Source organism: Histomonas meleagridis, assembly GCF_020186115.1.
Source record: "Histomonas meleagridis strain 2922-C6/04-10x chromosome Unknown contig_337, whole genome shotgun sequence".
NCBI lineage: Eukaryota > Parabasalia > Tritrichomonadida > Dientamoebidae > Histomonas > Histomonas meleagridis.
The window spans coordinates 1-15788 of NW_027150874.1; the positions used below are offsets into that span (position 1 = coordinate 1).

The 15788-nt window shown below is 27.2% G+C and overlaps 4 protein-coding genes across 4 annotated transcripts; 1 reads left to right on the forward strand and 3 right to left on the reverse strand.

Annotated features, from left to right (window-relative positions):
• Positions 1 to 1372: 1372 nt before the first annotated feature.
• GO595_005368 (Sec1 family protein) lies at positions 1373 to 2992 on the reverse strand (the record flags this gene model as incomplete). The annotated part of the gene is made up of 1 exon (XM_067918603.1): positions 1373 to 2992. The coding sequence occupies one exon, from the start codon at positions 2990 to 2992 to the stop codon at positions 1373 to 1375; it is 1620 nt and encodes a 539-aa protein (XP_067774432.1).
• A 4729-nt stretch (positions 2993 to 7721) lies between these two features.
• On the reverse strand, positions 7722 to 8471 carry GO595_005369 (Coatomer subunit delta; the record flags this gene model as incomplete). The annotated part of the gene is made up of 1 exon (XM_067918604.1): positions 7722 to 8471. The coding sequence occupies one exon, from the start codon at positions 8469 to 8471 to the stop codon at positions 7722 to 7724; it is 750 nt and encodes a 249-aa protein (XP_067774433.1).
• Positions 8472 to 12342: 3871 nt separating this feature from the next.
• On the reverse strand, positions 12343 to 14316 carry GO595_005370 (UPF0407 protein C2orf39; the record flags this gene model as incomplete). The annotated part of the gene is made up of 1 exon (XM_067918605.1): positions 12343 to 14316. One exon carries the CDS (start codon positions 14314 to 14316, stop codon positions 12343 to 12345), a length of 1974 nt encoding a protein of 657 aa, XP_067774434.1.
• A 395-nt stretch (positions 14317 to 14711) lies between these two features.
• GO595_005371 (polymorphic repeat outer membrane protein) lies at positions 14712 to 15743 on the forward strand (the record flags this gene model as incomplete). The annotated part of the gene is made up of 1 exon (XM_067918606.1): positions 14712 to 15743. The coding sequence occupies one exon, from the start codon at positions 14712 to 14714 to the stop codon at positions 15741 to 15743; it is 1032 nt and encodes a 343-aa protein (XP_067774435.1).
• Between the last annotated feature and the right edge of the window lie 45 nt (positions 15744 to 15788).

Here is a 15788-nt window from a genome sequence, read left to right on the forward strand (position 1 = left end):
CACATAGCGCTGTGTGTGTGTGTGTAAAAACATGTTCCACAGGATCGCTTGAATTTATTGCACAGAGAGGTCGCCCAATCACAACACAATCTTTATTTGTTGATCACCAAAAAAAATGCGGTGCACATAAAACAAAAAGAACATATCGATGCCATAAATGTGGGAAAGAAGGACATAAACTCAGCAACATGTAAACTATAATAAGAGAATTAGACTTATATATAGCAGTGGGAAATAATAATAAAAAGAAAAGAATGATGAAAGATAAACAAAAAGAATGCTAAATGATAAACAAAAAGGATAACAAAAGTAAAGAGAAAAGAATGATAAAAGATAAACGCAAAGAATAATAAAAGATAAACCCAAAAAATGCTGAAATATAGGGTGTCCAATCCTAAGTGTAGCATCTCCATATGTGAGCATATTTAATTATTAATAAATATATATAAATAATATATGTATATAACATTTTATTTTTTATAAATATGAAGTTTCATAATGAATTAGATATAATGAGATATTAGTACTTTTTTGATCGAAAATTGGAAAAAATATACGTTTGAAATTATCAAAAAGTTCAAAATGGAACTCGATCGAAAATCAATTGCGATTTTCTTACACTTACAAGGGAAAAATAAAAAATCAATATATACAGAAATGAAATTGACTCTTCAAGATCAATGTATTTCATATGCAACAATTACAAAATATATTAGAAATTGCAAAACATCAAAAACCGTTAACAAGGAAACTCCAAATGCAAATTTCGATGAACACAAAATCATTAATGAAAAAATTTTAACACTTTACATCATGAAATTGTTTTAACACATATAATTATTTGAATGCATTCAAATATATTCGACAACCAAAATTATTAAATGGGTATTCATTATTTGTCAGGCAAATCAATTTTGAATTAAGAAATTGAATGGAAAATTGTTGCTGTCACTTTTTTACCCTATATCGGTACGGTTAGTTATGAAAAAGTGGATATAATCTATTCAAAAAGTCGGGTACTTTTTTGCCCTGGTTCTACGATAAGCCTTTTCATATTGTCATCAAATTATTATACATGTATCTTATGAAAAGAAAGCCTTGAGAAAATTTATTTCTGGATTTATTATGAATTATTGTTAAAAAAGTTAAAACGATTCGTCCGAAGCATATACTTCACAATTGGTGCTTTATCTAAAAGGGCAATCTTGGGAAGCATTGTTTTGTGATTCCTTTATTGGAACAAACTTCAAATGATTGCATTTTCTATGGACTTTTAAATTACAATTTTGAACATATTTTCTACGGCATTTACTTTTATAAACAATAAAACCCCAAAATTTGGATTTCAAATTAAATTGTTTAATTATTATGTTTAGATAGCGAATGGTTTTATTTCATTTTCGATGAAAGACTTCGAGTTATGCACATAATTACCACCCACTATGATATCCCAATCTGTGTTCTGGCTCATTTCGCTCACGACCTTCAGTTCTTCGTACAGGGTACCGCCCACGTAAAACACGATCACTTTCTTCGGGCTTTCTTTGTTTGGGCTTATCCAAGGGTAATCATTTTCGTTAAGTTTTCCTTGTTTCAAATCGCTTAATATTTCTGCCAATTGCGCCTTAAATATTTCGAATTTACTTTTCTCGCCTGATAAACTTTTGATTCCTTTCATAAATCGCGCTCCAACAGTTTTGTTCTTAAACAAGTCGCCACTTCTTTTGTTTTTACCAGCGATTCTTAGTATCGTATCAATATATTTAACTTCGTTGTTTTTCCAGCCGCCTTTGTTCATTAAAACTTCTTTAATTCTTCTTAAATCTCTTTCGCCTTCGAAATGTAACGAGTAAATTAATGCGATTTTTAACGCATCGAAGTTATTACTTTTGTTGATGAGTTCGATGACATCTCTATCGTCAATTGATTCAGTTCCTGCGATGATATGCTCAAGCTCACATATCTCTAATAGTCCATTGTTGTTCACATACTCAGATATCTTATTTCCTAACGTTAAATGTGTCGACAAATAAACACCTTCTTGACTGCCTTTGATGTTCTGAAGGAATAACTGATTCGTGTCGTCATTGTTTTGCGGTGAAGTTCCCTTTTTGAACTGGTTGTAACGTGTCGTGATCATTTTGAGGGCATCTTCAAGATATGAGTTGAAGAACTCTTTGGACTTAGGATCAGTTCTCTCATCAATGATAAACTTTTGTTCATCATCAGTGGTAATTGTGTTGTGGTCAATGGTGAAAAATTCATGTAATGAACTGGAATAATCAAAGAAATGGATAAGTGGTGAAACTGGATCACTCCGACGATCTAATATTAATAATGTGGCGTTACGATAATCACTTTCAAATAAATTTTTGGTAGATTTGTCAACGGTAATACACTTACTAAGACCTTCGGCAATAGATTTACACGATTCTGAACTTCTCTCATAACGAATAACAGGTTTGATACGTAACGAACATAATACCGCTAAAAGCCTTTGGATGATTTCTGATGAATATACAAAACTGTTTGGATTCCTCCGGAAATTACTAATGTCTGGAATGTCAAGAGAAAAGAGTCGTCCATTAAGTGCTGAAAAATCAATAAAAACTTCTTGAACTGAATGAACAAGTTCTCGAGTATCAGATAAGGCAATTCCCTTAAGTGATTCATCTAAAATAGTATTAGTAAAAACAAGTTCGTAGCGTCTGAATTGTGGATTTTGAAGTTCTTCCTTGATTAACTCAATATTTTCATGAGTAGGTCTTACAATGCAAATACAATCCATATCAGCTGAAGGAGGTCTTGCTTTGGAATTAAACCTATCTTTGATTATTTCAATTAAGGCTACTTCTTGCTTGAATAATTCATTTTTGGTCATTGCAACGCTAATAAATTTCATTGTTTCATCATCAAGAATAACTGTCTTGATACCAACTGCATTGTTCAAGATCAATTGGAAATAGTTATGTGCCGCGTATTGTACATTCATTTGTCTTTAAGATTTGTTGTTTTGTTTGATAACCGCAATAACCGCGCTTCTTATGTAAAAGTGTGACCGAAAACTTCTGAGTGACTTTTTGTTATATTATCGATCGGAGCTGATCGTTTTTTATTGATTTTTATGTGATTTACGTGAAAAATTTTGCCGACAAAAGTGCTTTCTGTATTCTTGCCCAATTAATCAATTACAAGGAATACAATAATCGGAGCGAAAATGTGTGTCTGATTATAAGAAAATATGTGCTACAATAATTTATATTAAAGCGTTGAAATTAGTCAAAAAATTGTTCTAAATTTAAATAACAACATGTATACATATTACTTTATTATATACCAACAAGCTGGATCCAATTTTACAAAGGAAAGTCATATCACTTATTTAATAAATTAACAATTTCAAAATGCATATTTTCTGATGCAACCATAAGCGCTGTTTTATACAATTTGTAAAAATCCCATGCATTTCATTTAATCACTAAATATATTAAATAAACATTAACTCAAATAAATGAATATTTTTTATATTGATATCAATTCCTTTTTGCTCAAGAAGCAGTTTAACTATTTCAGTAAAGCCATATTGAGATGCACAAATAAGTGCTGTATCAAATATTTTTAGTAATTTCCGAAAATATATTTGAAACCCAAATTTTTTGAAATAATCTGTGGGAAAACGAAATTAATTCCTTTAGCATTAACATTTATTCCTTCTTTTTCAAGAAGTAGTTTAACTATATCAGTATAGCCCTTTTTAGTTGCAAAAATTAATGATGTATTAAATATTTTACATAATTTCCAAATTTTATTTTAAAATGTTCCAAAAAAATTAAATCGATATTTAAATAAGCCAAAAAAATTTCTCGAGCATTGAAATCAATTCCGTCTTGTGCAAGAAGTATTTTAACAATTTCTGTAAGACCATTTTCAGATGCATAAATAAGTGCCGTCATATGTATTTTGAATAATTTCCAAATGTTATTTTAAAATTTCGTTTTTATAGAACAAATATTGAAAATATCAAAAAAATATTTTTAGCATCGAAATCAATATTTTCATCTTCAAGTAACAATTTAATTACTTCAATATGACTATATCTAGTTGCTAAAATAAGCGCTGTTTCAAATTACTTGAGAAAATTCCATGTGCTATTACAAAATATAAAATTTATATAATTTACATCAAATTAAAATAACAAATGCCTTTAATATTGATATCAATTCTTTCATCTTCAAGAAGTAATTTAACGACTTCAGGACAACCTTTTTCTGACGCTAACATGAGTGCTGTTTCACGAAATTTGAATATATTCCAAGTATTATTGTGAAATAAATAAGTAAAATAAATTCCAATTAAAATTTTAAAACATTTTTTGCATTGATTTCAATTTTTTCTTTTTCAAGAAGTAATTTAACAATTTTTGGTTGATTATTTTCAGCAGCCATCATAAGTATAGTTTTATGTATTTTAAATAATTCCCAGAAATTTTTTTATAATATTGTTTCTAAATATAGTGATTTAACATTTCTAATTGTAATATTTATTTTCTTTTGTTTAAGAAGTGACTTTACTATTTCTTCATGTCCTCTATTGATTGCTAATATAAGTGATGTTTCTTATTAATTAAATCAATACCATGAATTAGTTTGAAATATTAAATTGTAAAAATAAACATCGTGTAAATTAAATATATATTTTGAGCATTTACATTTATTTTTTGTTGTTCCAAAAGTAGTTCTACGATTTCTTTTGATCCACTTTTGGATGCAAACATAAGCGCTGTATTAAAACACACAAAATAACTCCAAATATTACATTGTAATCGTGGAAATTATAAATCTATATTAAAAATTAAAAATAATTATCTTTAGCATTAATATTCTTACATCCTTTATCAAGAAGTAATTTAACGACTTCAAAATTATCTTTTTTACATGCTATCATTAATGCTGTTTTAAATATATACAAGGAAATTTTAAATATTTTTATGAAATTAAGAATCAGTAAGTTAAACTTTTAACAAACTAAGTAAATATCAGGTCTATTAATTTCTAAATTTTCTTGTTCAAGAAGTAATTTAACAATATTTGTCCTATTATTTTTAATTCCTATCATTAAAGCAGTACGAATATTAAGAAACAAACACCAAATATTTCCTAGAAACAAAAAATTTTAGAAATAAAGATTAAAAAATATTATTAAATGCTTTTAGCATTGATATCAATTCCTTTTTGGTCGAGAAGAAAACTTACTATTTCTATATAATCATTTTCGCATGAATACATAAGTAAAGTTTTAATTATTCAGATAAAACTCCAAATTTTGAGATGAAAAATCAAATCATTATTATATGCATATTTTGAATTTGGATCAATTTTATACTTACTAAAAAGTAGTTTTAGAATTTCTATATTACCATATAAACATGCAATTAATGGTAAAGAGAAAATTTTGAATAAATTTTAAGTAATATATAGAAATAAAAAAAATTTAGAAGAAACACTTTTAGAATCAACATCAATTTCTTTCCGACCAAGTAATAATTCAGCAATTTCATTGTGATTATTCATAACTGCATAAGATATAGCTGAATAAAATTAGAAAAACAAAAATTAATTATAATTTTAAAATACCAGATTATTAATATAAACATAAAATTAAACAAATATAAGGTATGAGCATTGATATTAATCATATCATGGTCAAGAAGCAATTTAACAATATCAATGAACCCATTTTGAGAAGCTTCAATAAGTGCTGTTGAAAATGTTTTTAATTAATTTTAAATATTATTAAAAATCATCATTCTATTAATACTATAAACATATTAACCAATAAATAAATTGTTTTAGAATTGATATTAATGTTTTTCTTGAGAAGAAATTTTACAACATCAATAAAATTATATTTAGATGCTAAAATTAGTGGCGTAGCAAAAACATAAAAAAAATTCCAAATATTAAATCAAAATTTTATGATACAAAATAAAACAAGAATGAAAAAGAAATTTTATCCTTAGCATTGAAGTCAATATTTTCTTGCTCAAGAATATAATTTATAAGTTCGAGATTTTGTGACTTTAAAGAATAAACTAAGATATCTTTAGGTAGTTCATATACTTCTTGGAAATGCTTAACAAGATATATATTTCCAACGAAAGCAGATTTGTTTATAATAAAATCAACGTTTTCACCAATTTTTTCTTCTAGAAATGACAAAATTTCATAATTATCATAATTTATACATTCACTAATTAAGTTATTAATATTACTTAATTGAATAATATTATTTTCATAAATATATTTAAAGATATCATTTTGGTGAAATTCGATTGCAGCTTCATATGATCCATCAAATGATGAATTATTTTGTTCACATAAATGAAAAATTTCAAGATTTCCACCTGCAACAGCAAATTTTCCATACGCTGATAAATTTTTTTCATTCATTTGTATAAACTTAAAACATTTAATCGATCCGAAAAATGCTGCATAATCAGCAATATTAATATGATGCCCATCATTAATAAAAGAACACCTTTCAAAAATTGATGGTTGAATAGTTTGATTAAAATCGAATTTATCTTGTAATGAAATTTCTTGTAACTTTTCTATATCGTCATTTCGTATTGCTTTTATAATATCTAATGGATTAACTCCTTCGTGTGCAAATTTTTTTTGAAGTTTCCAATTATCTTTTTGAAGATTTACATAATTTTCAACAAAAAATTCATATAAACGATAATTTTGATTTTTATATGATAAGTTTTGAAGTTCTTCTTCAGATAAACGATGTGCAAAATATGCTGTTTGTATATATGAATTAGGACAAATTAAATTTTCTTCTAACATTGTTTCAATAAGATAATATGATTCTTGTGAATTATATTTGCTTATACAATTATAAAAAACATCAAATATCTTAATTTCGCCTTTATTTTCAAAATTAATTTTCTCTTCTATTGTTTTCAAATATCGCAAATAAATTTTTGGTTCTTTTTTACGAGATAAAAATGAAGTATAAGTCATATGACAAATCACAAAAACAAAAGTATGTGGAAAATTGTAATCAAATAAATTCATTGTAAATTGAATGGATTCTTCAAAGTTCTCATCACCTAATTTAATTATAGTGTTTTGCAAACTCTTTAAAAAATATAAGTTCCTTTCTTCGTTTTTCTGGTACATTTTTGAAATGACCAAATAACAAACCAAAAATTGATCATAATAAACCTCAGCTCTGTATCGTCCGTTAAAAAAATAACATCAATCGTGAAACATAAACATGTAACTGGTTTACTTACACAAAATTAGAATTCAAATTTTAAAACATTTTTATTACAAAGAATGAAACCCTAAAGCAGAAGCTTTCCTGTATTGGCAGCCAATATTCAGAAAATTTCATCATCATTCGTTATACAAAATTTGAGAGACACCGATAGAAAAGTGACTGGTTTGAAGAATGAAGGGAATCTCTGTGCATAGCCACGTTCCAACAAATAAAGTATGAATTTAACCGCATTTTTGAAACAAACATTTTTGGCCGAAAAAATTGCTTTGGCATAAAGAAATATTTCACCAGACAAAAAAAAACACATTGTCAAAAGTGACAATAGTAAACGTGCAAACTTATCATCCGATACCACTTTTTGAGAAGCATTGTCACTTTTGATAGATATTTTTTTTCTAACTTTTCAAATGTTTACTTCAAATCCATACTCCTTACTCCGGTGTAAGACCTTCTTCACGAATCATTTGTTGTGCACGTTCTCGTGCTGTCGCCTTCTTGCCAAGAACCATACCACCCCCGTGAACGTTAGGACGGCGCGGTTTGGCCGGTTGCTCTGAAATATCCGGAACGACCGTTACGCTTGATGGAGAATATGACGGCGCAGCATAACTTGATGACGCTGAAGATGATGAGCCGAGGTTCTTGTTCATTGCCGCTTGAAGCTTCTTCTGTTTCTCAATCTCTTTGATACGTTGATCACGCTCTCTCTTCGCTTCTTGTTCTTGAAGCTCACGTGTACGAATAGCTTCATCTTCATCTTTGGATTCCATTAACAAAAATGTTTTAACATCTTCTAATGTAACTGTTTGTCGATATCCATCAAATATACATTCATCGTAAGCAAGAATTAAATCAATAGCGGAATTAACAACGGACTTTTCTGTGATTTGATTGTTTTGATCCTTTAATACTTCACGTGTAACTTCAATTAATAAATTTAAAAGATCAAGATCTTCTAAAATGTTTGAATCTTTTGTTGTCATTAATATGAAATAGAGATCTCCGATGTCTTGAAATACATAACGAATTGATTCTGTTTCGATATATGATTGACTCGTATTTGTGATAAGTTTTGGAAATGCACTCAAATTTCCTTCAACTTGACTCCTCGTCAAGTGATTAAATTGGCGTGCAACTAAGGTTCTTCCTTTCTTTGTTATAATGGAAATCGAAAGAATCATGAAATGTCAAAACCGTTGTGGAAACATTTGACCAGTTATGGAGACGAACAAACATAGTTAATTTATCTCAAACCTTAATACCACTTGAAAGATGCGGTGTGAAGAGCTGTTTCAAATAATTTAAGTAATTTTTAAATCCTTGATAAAAACATCAAATTATTCAAGAAAATTTTATATAAAACAAAAAAAATATTTTTAATATTAACATCAATTTTATTTTGGTAAAGAAGTAATTTAACAATTTCAAAATTATTACATTGAGATGCAACTATATACTTATAAGTGGAGTATTAAACAATTTAAATATATTTCAAATATTATTATGAGATGTAAATATTGAAAAATTTGGGCGAATTTCTATTACATTAACATTGGTGCCTTATATTAATTTCTAATACACTAATAAATATGTAAAAAAAATGTCTCTTTTTGCCAAATTCATTTATGTTAATAATAATTGTAATCAAAAATATTTGAAAAATAAAAGAATAAGCAATTCAAAATAAGTAAAATTCAAAGAAAAATCATAAACACTATGTTTTTGAACAAAAACTTTTCCACAAATTTTTAAAGATATCTTTAGAAAAAATTGGATTTTATAAAGGTTTGTTCAGATCAAAAATAAAACTATGCATTATTTGATCGCAAAAATGCAAACAAAATAAGATAATATTAACAGATTGCGAAGAGCATTAATTTTATTAAATAGCCTTTTCTTGTTCAAGAAGTAATTTAACTATTTCTATATGACCATTTGCAGATGCCATTATAAGGGCTGATTGAATTAATTTAAATTATTTCCAAATATTATTTTGAAATTGCAAATTATTAATATAAATATTATCTTTAGCATTAATATCAATTCCTTTTTGTTCAAGAAGTAATTTAACGATTTCTATTTTATTATTTGAAGATGCTAACATAAGTGCTGTTTTAAATTATTTTAATAATTTCCAAATATTATTTTTATACATAAAATCATTAAAATAAATTATAAATAAATTATCTAAATATTTTTAGCATTAATATCAATTCCTTTTTGTTCAAGAAGTAATTTAACTATTTCTGTATGGCCGTATAAAGATGCATTCATAAGTGCTGTATCAAATATTTAAAATAATTCCCAAATATTATTTTGAAATAACAAAATATTATGATAAAATTCAAATAAATCATTTAAAAATTTTTAGCATTAATATCAATTCCTTTTTGCTCAAGAAGTAATTGAACTGTTTCTATATAACCAATTTCTGATGCTAATATAAATGCTGTATTAAATATTTAAAATAATTTCCAAAAAATATTTTGATGTTTCAAAATATTGTAATAGATATAAAATAAAACAAATAAATACCCTTAGCATTAACATCAATTCCTTCTTGTTCAAGAAGTAATTTCACGATTTCTGTATTTCCATTCCAAGATGCTAATATAAATGCTGTATTAAATATTTAAAACAATTTCCAAATATTATTTTTAATTTTCATATTATTATAATAAAGTTCAAATAAATAAAACAAAAATTTTTATCATCAATATCAATTCCTTCTTGTTCAAGAAGTAAACGAACTATTTCTATGTGATCGTTTTCTGATGCAAACATAAGTGCTGTGTTAAATATTTTAAAAAAATTCCAAATATTATTTTTAATTTTCATATTATGATAATAAATTTCAAATTAATAAAACAAAAATTTTTAGTATCAATATCAATTCCTTCTTGATTAAGAAGTATTTTAACTATTTCTGTATAACCATTATAAGATGCTAAAATAAGTGCTGTATTAAATAATTTAAATAATTTTCAAATATTATTTTGAAATATAAAATTATTCAAAAAAATAATAAATTAAGTAAATATATATTTTTAGTGTTAATGTCAATTCCTTCTTGTTCAATAAGTAATTCAACTATTTCTGTATGACCAAATGCAGACGCATTCATAAGTGCTGTTTGAGATAATTTAAATAATTTCCAAATATTGTTGTAGAATATCAAATTATTAAAATAAATCTTAAATAAAACAAATAAATATCTTTAGCATTAATATCAAATATATCTTTTCTTAAAATATATTCAAAGCATTCAATATTTCCTGATTTTGCAGAAAAAATTAAAACATTTTTTGGAATATAATATTCGTCAAAGAAATATTTTGTAAGAAAAATATTTCCAATTTTTGCTGATTCATTAATAATATCATCATTAATTTCCATTCCTTTCTCAAGTAAAAACAATAAAATTTCATAATTATAATATAAAACACATTTTCTTCCTAATTTCTGTAAATCTTTAATTTTCCCAATATTATTTACATAAAGATAATGAAAAATATAATTTCGATGAAATTCAATTGCTGTTTTATATGCATCTTTAAATGTTGAATGATTTTGTTCACATAAATGAATGATTTCTTCATTTCCACCTGCAACTGCATATTTACCTGTGTTTATTACATTTGCATTATTCATAAGTAAATATTTAAAACATTTAACTGATCCAAAAAATGCTGCATAATCAATTAATGTAACATCATCTTCGTTAATAAATGAACATCTTTCATAAAGTGATGAATCAATTATTTGATTATAATCAAAATTTGTTTCAGTAGATATTTCTCGAAGTTTTTCTACTTCATCATTTCGAATTATTTTCGCAATTTCATTTGGATTATGTCCTTCTTTAACATATTTCTTATGAAGTTCCCAATCATTCTTTGAAAGTTCTTCATAATTGTTAATAAAAGTTATCTCAAAAGGTTGAAAATATCTTTGTTTGCTTTCTTTTTCTGTTTTATAATGTGCAAAATATTTCGATTTATTTTTAATTATGATATCTTTATGAACTAAATTTAGATCAATTATTTTAGCAATTAGATAGTTTGATTCTTGTGATTTAATATTGGAGATGTATTCAATAAAAAAATCAAATATTTTGGAATTACTTTTCTTCATTTCTTCTTCTTTAACTTGAATTGATTTCAAATAATTAATATAAATAGAACTTTTGTTCTTTCGTGATACAAAAGCTAAATAAATCAATTTACTTATATTAATATTAAATGAATAAGGTAAATTTGTATCAAGTAAATCTAGAGTTTTTTGTATTAATGAGTGAAGAGTTTCTTTCGTTAAATTAAATATTATATGTTCAAGTGCAAGAAGTAATTCCAGGTAAACATTTTGACTTTTCTTTCTTTCACTTCCTCTTTTTGAATTATTTGTTGAAGTCGTTATTTGAGCTGAAGAGATGCCACCATGCATTAATATTTTTTATTTGACTTTTTGATAGAAAAGACGGAACGATGCATTTAGAAATGCGTTCTTCAAGCTGAAATAATCTAGTAGCATCAATTGGAATTAATATGTTGTTTATTCTATTCCAAAATCAATATTCATGATGTTTTGAATATAAAATAATAGAACTCAATATTAATTAAATCAAAATTTTATATAATTTCAAAAAATGTAATAGAGAGATTTTACAATTTTTTGATTTGAAGTGAGATTGATTATCTATCATGAAAGAATTAAAATTAAAATAATTTAGTATTTCACAAAGAGCATTAATAATTATGTATATTTTTTGAATTTACAAATTAAAATTATAAACGTGTATTGATCTATTAACAAAACAATATTTCAGCGGAGTACAACCTAAATGAAATTTATCCGCAAATATCTATACGTAAATGTGAAAATTTAAAAAACATTTACTTGAATAACTCTCTAACTTTTTTATGCAATATTCTATGTAAATGAATATAATATATTATCATTAACAATTTGATAATTTACATAAATATTTATTCGAATCAAAATAAATTTGTGCACATAATAATCTTTACAAATCCCATAACAATATTTATTAAATTACATTGTTTGAAAATCCACTGTTTCAGCAGGTGCATATATCAACGCGTCGTTATTCTCTGATTGTATATATTGCGACAATATCATTTCGAACTCAGCGTTTTGTGTCTTTAACTTTTCCACCTCTTCGATTAACTTTGCTCTTTCTTCGAGCTCCGCCACATATCTTTGCAAAGCCTTAAAACAAGTGTTCCAAGCTCTCCACATTTCCTCAGTTATCACTCCTCCTTTTTTTTCGTAAAACTTTCTTTGGTTAATGAAATCCTTTTTCATTTTTTGTTGTAATTGCATAATTGCTTTTGCTACTTCACTCGAAGTATTCTGTGTTGCATTTACAGTGATTTGTGTATAAAGATTCGTTTGATTTTGTTGAGATTTCGGATGATATTCGTCTACAAATTTCCTTAATCCTTCTAATACTTCATGCGGACTTACAAAACCCGGTGTTTCAAGTTCACCAAATTCAGTATCTTTCAAGAAATATGACAAAAGTTGCTCAATATCTTCTTGTTGTGTAATGCCTAAGTCTTGTAATAAAAGATCAACTCGTATTAAATCTTGACTTTTCTCATCAATTCCAATGAGATCTTTAACTCGTTCATCAACTAAAAACCCAACTTCATCAGATACAAGTCGCCATAAGTGTTCAAGTGGTTCACTAAGTGTTTGATTCTTTAATAAAGTTGTTGTAGGACTTGTTGTAGTTGTAACATTTTGTTTTTGATTTGTATCATTTTCACTATTTGTCGTTGTTGATGTTGTAGTTGGAGATTTAATTAATCCTTCAAACTCTTTGGAACTTAAGATTTCACGCTGCAAATAAATGGGATCTGTTTTTCGTGATGGTTTCCCTAATTCTTGTTCCATAACAACACGATCTGCTTCTAACGCCTTCAAAACAAGTTCGTGTAGTCGCTTTTCGTTTAAATTCCATACTTTACGAAAAGCGTTGAAATCATTGTATGCAACATTTCGAAAACGAGTTTGATACTCGCGATATGACTGTGCGATGCGTTTATAATCTTTTGTAATTTCGGAATTTTGTCGCTCGAATTCTTTGTCCTCAATTTCATATCGTTTTTTAAGATCGCGTAACGTATCACGTTGACGAATTAGTTTCTTCATTTGAAGTTTGACTTTTTCTTCATGTTCCTCTTCGTTCTCTTGAAGGATTTTAAGATAGTATTCAAGTTGCTCAAGAGAAAATTGATATTCGGCAATTGAATTTTCATATTGTTTTTGCATGTTTTGAAGCTTGGTGGCAAACTCGGTACGAAGACTCATATACTTCTCAGCAGATGTTTGACGGATTTCTTCAAGTGTGTCTCGTTGTGATTTGGCAATTTCTTCTATCTCATTACTTAGTGATTTTTCTTTCTCTTGACGTTTGGCTGTGATTTGTTTGATCTCTCGTTCGATTTGGGCCATTTGAAGAGTCTTTTCTTGCTCAAATGAAGATCTGACTTTGTGTAATTCATCAGAAATTTTAGTTCTAATTGCTTCTTCTTGTGTACGCATTTGGTGAACAAAGGTGTCTACTTGTTTGTTTTGGGCAGAAATCTTGTTAACATACTCATGATCTCGTTTCATGACTTCTTGTTGAAGATCTTTGATATAAGCTAGTTTTAATGCAACAACATCATCTGTTGATTGTTTTTGTTGACGAAGAGCTTTTTCAAATTCAAGTGGAAGATTTTGATTTAGTAAATTTTTCCATCCATCTTCAAGATCATTCATTCCTTCTGTTACTTTTTCTTCAATTGTAGAAAACTCTTCATCAAATCTTGTTCGTATTTCTTTGAATAAATTGGTTCTTTCTTGCTCAATAGAAAGCTGTTGTTGAATAATTCCACTTAAATTATTACGAACTTCTTCTATGGAATTCTTGATAGTATCGAGGCTCTCCTGTGACTGCATGATTGGGGATCTTTTTTCATATGGAACCGTGAGAACCGAAACTTCAGAAGATTCCATTTTTTCACTAACGTACAAACCGTTAGCAGTTGTTACTGAAGTAAAACTGAACGCAGAACTGCGTTTTTGGAAATTCCTAAATTTAAAATAACAATAATATTTTACTCTGCATCATATGCATCTTCAAATGATGAATGTTTTTATTCCCCATAAATTAAAGATTTCAAGATTACGATTAGTAATCACATACTTATATGAGTTCATAAATAAAAATTTAATTCAGTTTCATGATAAAGAAAATATTGTATATAGAATTAATGAAATATGATTTGATTAAAGAGAAATAAAGCGAAAAAATTCATTTGGCCAAATGAAAAAGTGACGTTTGAAGTCAAATGTTATTTGCTTTTATTTGTTCAATTTTATGTCGTGATTCAACCAATTTATATACATCTATGCAAGGAGTTGGTAATTGTTTCGATGAAGAATGTAGTTATAATGAAGCTATGTTAACTTTACGTATGGCTGATGTTATATACGTTCGTGATAAAATCATATATCCAACTATGTATCCCAGTGAATTTTCAGATTTAATTGAAGGTGCTGTTCAAAATAATGTTACACTTGTAGCTCATGAAGACGGTACCATAATTGATGGCAAAATGTTAAATGGTGGTCTTATGTATTATCTTGAAAACCAACGCAAATTTACATGGGGAAAATTCAAAGGCTTTACATTCCGTGACTTTAGTAAACTAATAATGAGTCGCGAACATAGTTGGTCTACATATCCACAAGTAGTCTTTGAAGATTGCACATTTGAAGACAATAGCCATGATCTCTTTTCTACAACAGGAGGACATTGGGTTTTTGTTAATTGTGTATTTCGAAATAATAGTGGACGAATCTTTAAAGCCCTCAGTGAAACCTGCGTTGAGTTTGAAGATTGTACCTTTGAAACATCACAAGCAGCATTTGCATATGGTGCCGATATTATATTCCGTAATTGCATTTTTAGTAAAACATATGGACAACGTGGCGGTGCCATATATGCAGCTAAATCGACACTCTATGTGTACGAATGCAAATTTATTGAGACCAAAGCGACTGCTAATGGAGGTGCAATTTATATTCGCGATTCACATGAGAAATATCAAAGTGAAATTTCTAAATCCTGTTTCCTTAGAACCAATGCAGATATGAATGGCACTGCAATATATGCATATTTATCTGATTTGACATTAAATAGCAACATATTTAGCGGAGGTGAAGAAAGTTTTTACGCATTTTCTTCAGATATCCATGAAGCAGATAATAAATTTAATGCCGACGCCGAGGACTGTATTAGGAAGCATAAGCCTATGAATGAGCCTGACTTATATTACCCATGCGATACATATCAAAGACACGATTTCGATGACGCACATGGTAATATTTACGCAGATTTTAGAGACCCCGAAAACCCATTAGAGCAAAACTTTGCTTAAATTATCTTTTTGTATAATTCTTGGTTTGAATAAAAAAAATTGTTT